Source organism: Homalodisca vitripennis, chromosome 1, assembly GCF_021130785.1.
Source record: "Homalodisca vitripennis isolate AUS2020 chromosome 1, UT_GWSS_2.1, whole genome shotgun sequence".
NCBI classification, from domain to species: domain Eukaryota; kingdom Metazoa; phylum Arthropoda; class Insecta; order Hemiptera; family Cicadellidae; genus Homalodisca; species Homalodisca vitripennis.
Window position 1 is genome coordinate 181,608,312 of NC_060207.1, and position 13,275 is coordinate 181,621,586.

Below are 13,275 nucleotides of genomic sequence, written 5' to 3' on the forward strand. Positions count from 1 at the left end.
ATTGTTCCGTAGCGGCGTACATGCCATTTTCAGTGTTCGCCATGGCTTCGCTTGGTGAGCTTCGGGCATTTGTTGTGGAGGAGTTTATTAAAAACGGCGGTTCTGTGATTTCTACTCAACGAGCGTTTCGGATTCGATTTGAACTTGGCCGATGTGATAGTGTTCCTGATGCGAAAACAATTAGTCTGTGGGTGTCAAACATTAGACAAACAGGGTCAGCACTAAAAAGAAAACCAACTGGCCGACTTCGTACTCAATAACACCGGAGAATGTGGCGCGAGTGAGAACCTCCATCCAACAGTCTGCAAAGCGTTCAGTGGTTAAACACGCAGCTGCCCAGGGATTGTCAGAAAGGAGTGTAAGGAGAATTCTGCATAAGGAACTTCATCTGCATCCATACAAAATAATGGTTGCCCCAAAGTTGTCTGAAGAAGATTATGAAACCTGCAGGGCTGCATGTGATGACATTTTGCAAAACATTCCCCCAGATGCTGTCTTCATTTCTTCTGATGAAGCCCACTTCCACTTGTGTGAAACTGTTAACAAACAGAATTTCCGCTACTGGGCTGCAGAAAATCCTAGGGAACTCCACCAACAACCACTACACAGCCCCAAAGTCACAGTTTGGTGCGCCGTTGCAGAATTTGGTGTGTGGGGACCGTACTTTTTTGAAGAAGATGGACAAACAGTAACAGTCAATGACGATCGCTATTGTCACATGATAGAGACATTTCTCCGACCCAAGATTAACCAGTTTGTTTTAGACCATGAGGAAGAAGAAGTTTGGTTCCAACAGGACGGAGCCACAGCTCATACTGCTCGGCAGTCCATGGAAATGTTAAGAGAGTAGTTCCCTGGACGTCTTGTTTCTTTAAGAGGAGACATTTCCTGGCCCCCAAGGTCACCCGACTTATCACCTTGTGATTTCTTTCTATGGGGCTACCTAAAGGAAGTGTACAAACATCGTCCCAGAACTCTGCAAGAACAGAACTAAAAGATGCCATTAGACTGGAAGTGGCAGCCATTCCAAGGGAAGTTACACGAAGAACTATGGATAACTTCAGGGAAAGACTTTGTGAATGTCTTAACAATGGGGGACATCATTTATCGGAAATAATTTTCAAAACCAAGTAAAGTGTACTAAGTGATGTAAAATGGCATCATATAGGTTATTCACAAATATAAGTAATTGTTCTGTATGTTTCTTATTCTTTTTGCAAATGCCTATTGAAATCAGGGAGGTTTTTTGCCCGACCCTGTAGTTAACAGAAATTTTGGCCTTGGCTGTAGTAGCAGTCTCCTAAAACAGTTCCTAAGGTCAAATTCTGATTTTCCATCATCTACTGACCACCTAGCACCTCTGCAAGGATCCATAGCACTCAAGAGATCAGTATGATGCAGGAAAGCTGATTCCAGTACACTTTAGCCTCTAACAATGGGGATTGATATTCAAATTGATAAAATTGATATTCAAATAAATGACTACTCCACTGTGCATTGGTTAATCATTAGATAGATTTATTGTTAAAAGCCATTATTTACAAAATATGGTAAATACTCATCGCTGAAGTAACTGACCTGGTTGACGACTTCAAAGAACAGTGCCATGGTGGTCTGAGGGGTGAACGAACACAGTTTCCACTGAGAAGTGCCTCCAAGGCCGATGTCATTATCGGACACGCAAGGGCCTTTCACATTAAGCGATACACACGGGCCAATGGCTCCCATTACTGTAAGAGGTAACAATCATTACTGCACATGATGCACTGCATTATTATAATCCTACAAGAAGAGAGAACTGTATCCAATTAAACTATTATGCCAATAAAACTAATTGAAATTTATTTTGTCATTTTGTAATGTTCTAATATTAACTAATATTTAACTTGAATCTATTAGAGTTTGAGCTCATTGAGTTTAAATTTAAACATTGAAATGTCAATTAACTAGTATGTTGTCACTGCTTACCTTTGAGTTCCCGAGAAGTTTTGACTTCAAGAATGCCGTTGAATGCCATCTTCAAGTCTTGTTTCTGGTCTCTTGCAAGTACCCTCTGGAATGTTTGCTTGAAAAGTGAAGAGTTGAACGAGTCTCCCATCACCATATGACCTCTGAAATGAAATCCAAACTTATTTTACAGCCTAACATCTACTGACACTATAATTAATACACCAGTGTGTATACGTTAATTACCCTAGTTTATGTGTGATATTATACACATTTCATGCCTTATTAATTCTCACAATTCACAATTAAGTGCCTCCATTTAGAAGGAAGAAGTGGCAATATTTTATAACTTTTGAGCAAATGTCGGTTAAGCCATTATGCATACTTCTTAGTCCAAAATTTAAAAAAAACTTAATGGTTGACCAGGAGATTGTTTAATCTCCTGTGTAAACTACAATTTTTGGTTTATTTGATTTATTCTTAATCACAATTATTTTCTTTATTTTAAAACTCTGTTACACTGATATAGCATTAGACAGCAAAATTCATACTTTAATATCACCAATAGTGAAGTTTAGATCAGTTTTTGTTAATCCCAGAAGAAAGTTCTTTACCAAGTTTGTTATATGCTTATCTGTACAGTAAGAATTATTGGCTTATTTATATTGAAATCTCTTGTCTCCAATACATCCTCCATAGTGGGCATGACAGGATATAGTTCTTTTTTTCTCTCTTTTCCATCCCTCAACTATTGTAGAAACTACTAAATCTTTAGGATTTAATTGCTGAGAGAACCAATTCCTTGTTTTCCCCCCAAAAATACTAAAGTATTAAATACCAAATGACACTAGGTTAATTCCAAGTGACACAGAGATCTCACAATGATCATCACTACCTACGATGTTTTGGACATCTTCATCTGCATTAGTTTATCTGATAAGTTTCAAGAGCAAGTAGAGTAAGAAGATATGCTATGGAGAGAAAATATAGAAGTCCAGCAAATGACCATGAATGGACATCTTGCCAATCAAGTACCTGATGACTTCTCTGTTGGAGGCCACATGCTCCCAGACCTGATAATGTCAAAAAGCAGAAGTAGTGAAAATAGTTCTCCTAATGGTAATCACTGAATAAGGCTGTTTTACTTTGAATACTGGCATTGGGCTAATGATGCTCAGTACTGAAACATCTCTGCACGCTTCTAAATATATAGGTAAAGATTAACTGGCAGCTTCATAAAGTGAAGAGCTAACAAAAAATTATCATTTAGTTATAAAAATATTACAGTTAGCTACTGACCCAGTTGAGTTGCAGCACTGTTTCATCTCAAGAAGGCCAGTCTGGTCGAGTGCACACGAGTAGATGTCAATTGCATGACCGTTGGTCGCAGCTCGGACTGCCAGGCCATCGTAATGTTTGGTGGCTTTCTTCATGTACTTGGCATTGTCCTTGTGTATGTCGTGATGTGAGCGGATTGGCTCCCTCAGGTCATCGTTGACTACTTGACCCGGTCCCTGAGAGCATGGACCACCCACAAACAGCATGATCCGGCCTCCGGTGTTCGGGTACGTGCACTGCAACAAATGTTCCATTTGAACCATTTAAACACCTGGAGAAATTAAAGTAGTCTACTAAACTTTTCTCTCCCAGCACAATCAACCCATAATGCCATAACCCATTTACCAACTCATTACTATGATTGTATGTCTCTCAACGCACCTCTAGAAGTCCAACTGCTATAGACAGAGCGACCCCCGTGGACCGCAGGGAACGTTTGCCCTGAGGTACAGGCCAAGGATCCCTCTGCAGCTCCCCAAGCAAGTCTGTCAGGCTCATATCACACATTTGCACTGGTTGGAGGAACCTGACAACACATATAACAGGTAATAATTTAAATGTAGCAATGGCCATCCGAGAAACACAATCTGAACATCGCAATTGAATATTCAACAATCGCATTAGTGTATTAAGACTTAATCACTGGTGTCTTCACTACGTGGATATTACCATTTTTCAAAAACCCACTAACTTTAAGAGCTTAGTTCAGTCCTGCTACTTAAACCTTTTTGTCAAATATTTTTCTTCTTACAACTTACCTTAACTTGCTAAATCCATCAGGAGCTGACACAAGGTGATAATAAAAGAAAATCTTATTTCAAATCAAAACATATCTTTTAATTTTAACAATCTATCCAGGGCCCGATTGTAACTTCGGCCTCATTATCTTCTGTAAGTAGAGTATTTTCTAATTCAAACTTTTGGGTTATGTATGCTGGTTGTTTAAGTTCATTTATCATCTTGATTTTGAATTTCTAGATCACATTTTAGTACATAAATATGTATATTTTTGTTGTACTGCAAGCGATTCTGAACAGCTGATCGTGTCATCATCACCAGTTTGCTTGGTAGTATTCCACATTGTGTTATTTGAGTCCTAATTTACCAAGTTTTTTTAACTAATCTACAGACAAATAGTGAAAGTGTGAATACTTGGACTAGTTAGTTTTTAGCAATCTTTTTACATAATATTTAATTCCATATCATACCTTAATTTTTAAACTAAATTTTACATATGTGTAAATTTAAAAAATGATGATTTCTTGCTATACAGTAATATATATGTACATACTTTCTCATATTACAGTGATTTTTTTTCAGTTTGAAAAAAGCCACATAACACTGCATTAAGATATGTATTAACCTTTTGTTTGTAGTAAGCGGTATATATCGCCGGATCGTAATTTCCCTCAAACGATATAAGCAGTATCTAGTAACGACACACTATATTCATTTTAGTTCCCCAAAATTCTGCCAGAATCTGTGAGAGTAGAGCTTTGATTTATCATTGTGACATGTGGTGATGGAATATGATACACCAGAAAAGTTGTCACTAGTCACAACAATCGTTTTTGATGTCTTTGACCGAATGTGCGCATTCAGCCTGCCATCTCAACGCTCGAAGCAATCGCTCTTGAAAGACAACAGCTGAGCACACATTGTTTGATTACTAACCTATTTTACACATAAAATGTGTTTTTATATATTATTTGGTTAATATATTCATTAAAAATTAACTTTGAAAATTAATTTTAGAAATAAAAAATTAAACACAATAGTAGGTTTTAAAAATTGATTATTTAGTGTACTAAGGGAGTATCTAGAGTGAGGAGAGAACACACCTGTTGGCGGGGGGTGTAGGTTGCTGTGCACCACCAGGCCCTCGCTGCTGTGTCTGTGGAACTGCCACTTTGCCGATCCCCAACATGTCCTGTACCTGTACCCAGACTTATTATCAGAACATTGCACAGCCTGTACCTGTATCCACACACACAATCAGAACACTGCACAGGCTACCTTCTTCTAAACCGCAACTTCAAACATAGTAAGTATTTATAAATAAGCATTCTGCTTTTAAGACACCTTAAAACTATGCATGGTTAACAATAAGAGACATTTTTGGGTGAAATGTACTTTTTATAGATTCTTCATACGAATAAAAATGGAATAAACTATGTTAACAGTAGTAGCACAAATGGCAAAAACAGACAGTATAAAAGAGCAATAAAATATGTTCCAGAAAAAGAGACGTATGGTTATTTTCAAAGAACATAATGCCCCTTTCAAGTCTGTATGTCTACTGTTGTTTAGTAAGTGGTAAAGAATCTTGAAGTAATGTTATAACTAGGCAAGAAATGCAGAACTATTCTACCAGAAAAAATTAAATGCTGGACTCAGTCTCAGCAAAACTATAAAAAAGTAAAATCAGGCATATTGTGATGAAAATTAAGTTATTTAATAAGTTACCTATAGCAGCATGGTAAGTATCTTTAAAACATTTTAAAACGATAATAGATCAATGGTTAAGGCAAAATTCATTTTATTCTGTGAATAAGTAGCCAGTGACACAAGTACATGAGGATTTTAACTAAATTGTTATTGTTCATTTTAAGTTACCTATTTTATTACCTGTTATGTATTGAAATATGTTATGTTTGTTACTTATATTGTTACATTTTAAGGATTTGATGTAAATAGTATTTTAATTCATTGTTATCTTATTTTATGTTCATTATAAACTTATTATTTATTACGTGATCAACTATTTTTATGAATAGGTCTATTATAATACAAAATATTTATGCACATTGTTCATATATTAAAGCATAATTTGACTTTGTCCATTGTAAATTTTGTGTTTAAAGACAAAAAAATCTTGATTTTTGAAAAAAAATATTAAAGGTACTTTTATTTATAACAGTGTGGATTCCATTTAGGAAATAATAATTCCATATTAAAACATTGTTCCATAATTTATAAAAATACTTTCTTTAAAATGTAAATTATTATTTGAATGTATTTAATTAATTAAGTTTTCTAATGTTGTAAAGTACTTATATGATTTTATTCACATCCAATAACTTTTGCTTATCTTGAAATAATCACAAATATGATTTGGATGATATAGTCAAAATTTAAACATCAGTATAGATACAGAAAACTATTGCTTTTATAACATAAATCCTACAGCTAATTTAAATTTCCTATGTGGCATTAATTTTACTCTTTTCTATATAAGTGCCTCTCTAGAAATCAAAACTTTAACCCTTTGAGTGCCACGGCATATTTTCCCAAGTCATACGCATAAATTGCCAGAGCATTTCCTTCTGTTTTGCAAGCGTGTGTGGAAAAAACTATATTAACCCTTTTAAACCCCGGCCATTAAATCAAGTGATGTGCCAGAAAATCCCAAGCCATTTTCAGACAAAATGTAAGGGTTTTGTAAAAATTTCATAACTCAGTTATTTTTTAAGATATTTAGGTAATTCTTTTTTTGTTTTACTTCTTTATACATTTAGCTTACAGAAATATACAAATAAAATTATTATTTTGAAAGTAATTTTTTTTACATACATATGAATATATAAAAAATAAATAAAAATGAAAAAATTTCAAGTTTGATCATGGAAACCATATAGATAAAAAAATATTTTGACACAAAAAATACCTATTTACTTTATGATATATTTAATCCTTAATAAAAGGGAACAAAAATTATAGGCCTACCTGATTTACAAGTGGAGTAACATCAATTTTTGTAAAGCCGTGTAAATTTTTCTTTTTGCCATTTTTGGGCAAGGCAACGTAACAAGACCTTTAAAATTCACTGTACTTAAAATAAAATAAACATAAAACCAAAGATATTTCTGACAAAATAACTAAAACTGTTCATAATATAAATTTAAAAAAAGTTTTAAAACAATATTTACATCACTACAAAATGTAAATTTTCAAGATATCCATCACTCAAATCGTCGTCACTAATCACATCCACACCATTTTGCAACTAGGTTACTAATTAGTGTATTTTCACTTACGGGAGACTTTGAACGATGTCTTTTACTCATTTTGAAATCAAACAAATAATAAACTAAACTTTAACTGCCGTACTTTACACTGCTTTAACCTAAAACTGTGAAGAACAGCTGATATACGTGATATACAGCTGTCTGCAACAAGCGTGAGCAGTCAGTCGAGACGAACTGCAATTGCTCAGTCACAGACTGACAAAATACGAAGTCAAACCATTACAAACTAATATATTTCGATGCAAAATATCTTTTTGCACAAGTCTGTGAAATTTCAAAGCATTTGGTGAAATAGGTGACCAGTAAAGAAATAAAAAGTACACGTCCGCACTATACGGACGTCGGGAGTTGACGCCATTTTTACGACGTCCGTATAGTACGGACGTCGGGGTTAAAAGGGTTAAAAAAACTATTCAACCGACTTGAATAATTTTTTTTAGTTAGTGTGTTATAAAACAAGGTATTTTTTTCCATATAATATTATAATTTTATTTTTATTTTCACAAAAAAAATATAGGTTATAACAAAAAACTAAAAAATGAAAAAAAATAAATTTCAAGTTTGAACTAAAATTTTATTTATACAATATTTTTTTTTAATTTTTTTAGCTATACCATATGAAAGAGCATGAAAAACTGAACAAAAATCATGCATAATATGGTGTGTTACAGTAATATTTAACCAGATACTGCAATATATACAAAATACAACAAAAAGCAATTTTTGTTCAAGTTTGTCAAAAGTTTAGAAACAATATTATAACTATCCTATTTTACTCAATGAAGTAAGACGACTGTAAAATACTAATTATATAAAAATATACACAGGCCTACAATATAACGTTACTTCTATAACCTTACTTCACCTAAAATCAATAGTTTGATTGGAACTTGCGTTTTACTTCATCACCAATCCAACAATAAAATATACGTCACTAAACACGAAAAAAGAAGTTTATAAATGCATTGTAAGTTTTACTGAACACAATTGCAGAATAGTAATAACAACAGTTTTCAGCATAAACACACGAAACTAGCACAATGTAAACACACAACAAACGAAACTGTGTAGTTAATGGCAACAAGTAGCAGCTGACCAACTATTGCATCATCTGTTTTTTTCTGATGGCAAATAACTACAAGGGGGCGGTGAACAATAAAAATCAATCACAATCGATTGTTCAAAACTTGTAGATTGCCGTGAAATAAGTTATTTGTCAAAACAAAAATGAATTATATGTGATATTAATTAAATACAAATCGTCTACTGGGTAGATGCCGGCAATTTATGCACATTTAACAACATCTACTATGTAGACGCTGCGGCACTCAAAGGGTTAAAGGCTCTAAACAAAGATGTGTTATAAAATAATATTTATTGTTACTGCTAAAATTCCTTTATGTTTTTGTTTTGTATCGCCTCTCAACTTACTATACAACAATAGCATACCTGTCTAGCAGTGAGATCCTTGGTACCACGGAACACGTAGCTCTTGCTGCAGCCCTCGCAACCAAGCTCATGAACCTGCACCATCTTGCCAAAAGTGATGAGGCCAACCAACGCAGTCTGAGGTAACAACGACAGCGACATCTGTAGTGAGTCCTTCAGCGCCCCCAGCTCCTCGTCGTCCAGGCATGTGTCCACCACCAACAGGAATATGGGCGGCATTGACTGTGCCCGCTGTTAACAAACTCTCACTGTTACCACAACCCAGAGAGTTAGCGATCTTGTTCTTTTGACGATCTTATACAATTTCTAGATATTCTATATTATTTTCATATTTGCTACAGTATAAAGTGAATAATTAAAGAAAATCAGTGCACTCTGGCTACTACGTGTAGCTTTAACCAGTGTACGAAAAGAAGATTTTGGCTATAATGGCATGAGACTTTCAAATCCTTTATCCACCAAAGAGTCTTAAAGATAATATTTGAGGAAAACTTAGTGGATAACTCAATAACAGAGATCAATCTAAAGCATCTACCACAATTATTAAAATTCCAACAATCCTAAACTTTTTTTAACAAGTTTTTGCTTTTTGAGCACCAAACTTTTTTTTAAAGGGAGAATAGTGGAGGAGGGGGGGCCTCTTCCTTTATCAGTCATTGTTTTATTCTCTATCAAAACTGTGAGTAAGAATATGTTTAATTTGAGATTCTTAGAACAAACAAAATTACATTGGTAAATATAACTTTAGTTTGTAAAGAGATAAGTTCTAGACACACTTATCATTACTATATGTCGCAAAATATTTTATTTTGATATTTATTTTACCTGTTATAATATATGTATATTACAAATTTTAAAAAAAATAGCCAAATCCCATAGAGCGACATTTCTCCATGTTGGCTATACAGATATAAAGTTTCATGTTATAAAGATAAGATATAAAGTATGTGTTTCCAGTCTATAGTTTGTTCTCAAGATATTGATTGTGTGGACAGACAGACAGAAATGAAATTACTTTGTACTTTTGTATTGCTCAGCGACAGAAATGAAATTACTTTGTACTTTTGTATTGCTCAGCGACAGAAATGAAATTACTTTGTACTTTTGTATTGCTCAGCCAATTCATGAACAGTTGCTATGGTGTAATGAAACATTGCAGTATAAATATGTTTGAAAACATCATACAAGTTAAAAAAAATTAAACGGAAAGATTTGGCAATTCTTAAAATAATGTATGATTTATGATTGAAATAAAGGAATGGGAATTGAAAAGGTACTTACAATTCCATAGAGTGGTGAAGGGAATTGAGGAAGGTGTTTAGGATTTGGCTGAAAATTAGGTTTGTCACATTATACCACCAGTTGTAATATAAACCTATGCATATACCTTTGCAATATTTGTATAGTTTATACTATCAAGTACATTGTCAAAGAAAATAAGATGTTGAAAATTAAAACAAAATATAAATTATTTAGTTATAAAATATAATAAATGAACTCTTTGGTTTGTGATTTTTCTTTTACTAAAATAGTGTCTCCGTGTCTGAAATAGTTATTTTTTTAGGTCTATCTATTGGTTTTTCTAAAACAAAACTAATATATAAAGAAAGGAAATAAATAAAGCTTTATTTGACATATTTTAGGTGACTTACGAACTACATTCAACGGTTTAGAAAACTTACAGAAGACCATTGTTTTAAACAGGATAGTTTCCATTTGTCGTTTTTTTAACAACTATCAAGATGGTTACAAAATGGTTTGGAGAAGACACAATAACAATAAGATTCTATATACGTAACATTCTAAATTCTAAATAAATAATTTATCAACAGAAAAGATGGAAACTTGCAAAACGTTCGGACTGACTGGGGATTGGTTAAGACAATATAAATTTTAGTGAATGTCATGTGACGTGATTTTTACCATGATCGTGTACTCGATAGTAGAGAATGACGGGATCAATTCGGCTGGTTGGTGCTGTTCTGTGATAGCTGCATACTGGGGTGGAAACTGAAAAAAATATGAAACATGTCATTCTACAGTAAATACTTTATCTCAAGACTTTACTAATCTATGCTGCATATAAATTGCATCACTTTTATAAGAATGTCTGTATTGTCCTCATGCAATGAACAAAGTCAAGCCTCAGATAAAATTATACAAACGAATGCTAAAATAAAAATACAATTAACATTAATATCAAGAAAGCTAAATTACAAGGCTAAAAAAGTAAAGAAAGTCAATCATATTTAAACCATTTACATAGCCTGCAAAGCACATTCTCCAAGAAAACGATGTGGGCTATATGTAGCCCGCTTTCATTTTAATATTTATGAGTCAGGAAACATCGTAAATAAAATCATGATTTTCTTTTGCACCGAATTGCCTTTGTAATGGTTGTAAAGAAGTTAATGTGAAGCTATATCCATATATCTCTCCCACACTGTATTATAAATACATTGTTTATTTATTAGCAATGACATTGTTTTGAAAAATAAAGTATATGAGAGAACTGATCCTTGTACAAGAGTTCTGATATACAGTACAGTACAAGGATAGCCAGAAACGTTTATGTAAACTTACCTTTCTTAATCCACAAAATGTAAAAGATGAAGAAAATGTGAACATTTGAGTTTTTTTAGTTTATTATTTGTTGTATTTGTATATTACTTGTGATATCAATTAGTTGAGAGTGAAATTGCTTGCTATCATAGAAAATTAATTTTCCCAGATATTTTTACTATTAAAAAATAGCACCTAACTTTAATTATCATAGGTAAAATGCTTGTAAGTGGCCACATGATTAATACTAACCGGGTTCCTCTGGAAACAAAAGTTGCAAACCCAAAGTTTCGCTCTGTAATCCACTTGACACATGAGGTTCAGGATGGCTCTGCATGTGTTCCTGGTACACAGGACCGGATCGTACTGGATCGGTGGCAAATCTGTCGACAAATATTTCACTCAACGATAGGATTAGTTATATTTTATAATAATTTTTATTTGATTATAAAAAAATATCAATTGCACTACCTATTAATAGATAGCAATATTTTTAACACATAGGTTATTCCAATTATCCAGAGAACCTACACTCAATCATAATTTAGAGGGTAAAGAAATTCTTTCACGACTAGTTTGTGGAGCGATAGGGATACAATACCATAGTACTATAGCTCTGTGAATACTTTCACTATCTTTCAATTAACATTTTATTTAAATGCAACCTTAAACTATTAATCTTGGTATTGCTGTAAATGGCATCAAGAATTGTTAACTTTAACTTTCATGTACAACATTTTTAATTTAGTAGTTTTAGGTATTATTAGTCACACACTACACATTGATTTATTGAATAACACAACTCAGGCACATATATTCAATGTGTTTATTACTTGTTAATCAACCGGATTGTCTTTTTCACATTTACATAACTATTTTTTAACTTTTTTAAAGTTTAAATTGTTCACATAAGATGGGACTTCAAGAAAAACATGCTTAAACATAAACATGTGAAAATAAAGTTGTCACAGATCTGTGTTCTGCTAACCACAATACTGTTTTATTTATATATATATATATATATATATATATATATATATATTTATTTATTTATATATATATATATATATATATATATATATATATATATATATACACACACACAAACACAGACATAACTATAACAAAATATATACATACAAAGTTTCTTTACAATTATATTCTTGTAAAAAAACGTACAAAACCAGTTTCTTTTTTCAACATTAGATATTACAATTATTGGTAAAGTAGTGATCGGGAAAAAAAGTTTAAATGATTTAGCACAACACAGAACATTTTACTTAAATCTTTAAAATTGATTTCTTTATGAAATCAATGGTGTACTGAAATAAAATTGTACATTGTAACGTAACACCAAGAAGACTACCTGGCCTCTCCTTGATTGGTTGATATAAACAGCCAATGGGTACCACCAATCTCGTAGCTTCAAGGCGACTGGATGGCCAGACGTTCCAGGTAAAACGTACTCCATCCCGTTCTTCATTTTGTTGAATGAATTCTTCGTATGTCGTCATATTTACTACTTCTAAATGGAAAAATATTTAAATAAGTAAACCATTATAATAATTCCCACAGTACTATTTACATTGATTTATACATATGTGTCAACTACATAATCAACAACACAAAAGTACCAATTAGAAATGTACGAAGTATGTATTATCATAAAATAATTATGTATATTATGTAACAACTTATACAGCTTGTTTCATTGGCTACTTAGGTTGTCAAGTCAACTCCCTAACAAACTATATTGGAGGATTCTTGAATTAATTGGAAAGTTTTAAGATTCAATGTTGTTCACTTATAAATTTCTTACAATTTGGATATTTTGTAGATTTGAAACACCCCATATTTTACTGAGGTACAGATTTTTTTATATAATGCACTTTTTTACATATGAAACAACACCTTCACTACTGGTTTACACTGGGTGAGACAAACTAATCGC

General features: G+C 32.8%; 1 protein-coding gene across 2 annotated transcripts in view; it reads right to left on the minus strand.

Annotated features, from left to right (window-relative positions):
* LOC124352831 (protein transport protein Sec23A) overlaps nucleotides 1-13,275 on the minus strand; it is a 31,372-nt gene that overhangs the window by 14,418 nt on the left and 3,679 nt on the right. For both annotated transcript variants that reach the window (XM_046802530.1, XM_046802529.1), the window contains exons 2-10: nucleotides 12,691-12,849; nucleotides 11,577-11,707; nucleotides 10,686-10,772; nucleotides 8,763-8,993; nucleotides 5,127-5,221; nucleotides 3,667-3,811; nucleotides 3,247-3,521; nucleotides 1,969-2,111; nucleotides 1,579-1,730 (exon numbers count right to left, since the gene is read on the minus strand). In XM_046802530.1, coding sequence (XP_046658486.1) covers nucleotides 1,579-1,730; nucleotides 1,969-2,111; nucleotides 3,247-3,521; nucleotides 3,667-3,811; nucleotides 5,127-5,221; nucleotides 8,763-8,993; nucleotides 10,686-10,772; nucleotides 11,577-11,707; nucleotides 12,691-12,838 — 1,407 coding nt within the window. In that variant the 5' untranslated portion in view covers nucleotides 12,839-12,849. The remainder of the gene's footprint in view (nucleotides 1-1,578; nucleotides 1,731-1,968; nucleotides 2,112-3,246; nucleotides 3,522-3,666; nucleotides 3,812-5,126; nucleotides 5,222-8,762; nucleotides 8,994-10,685; nucleotides 10,773-11,576; nucleotides 11,708-12,690; nucleotides 12,850-13,275) is intronic.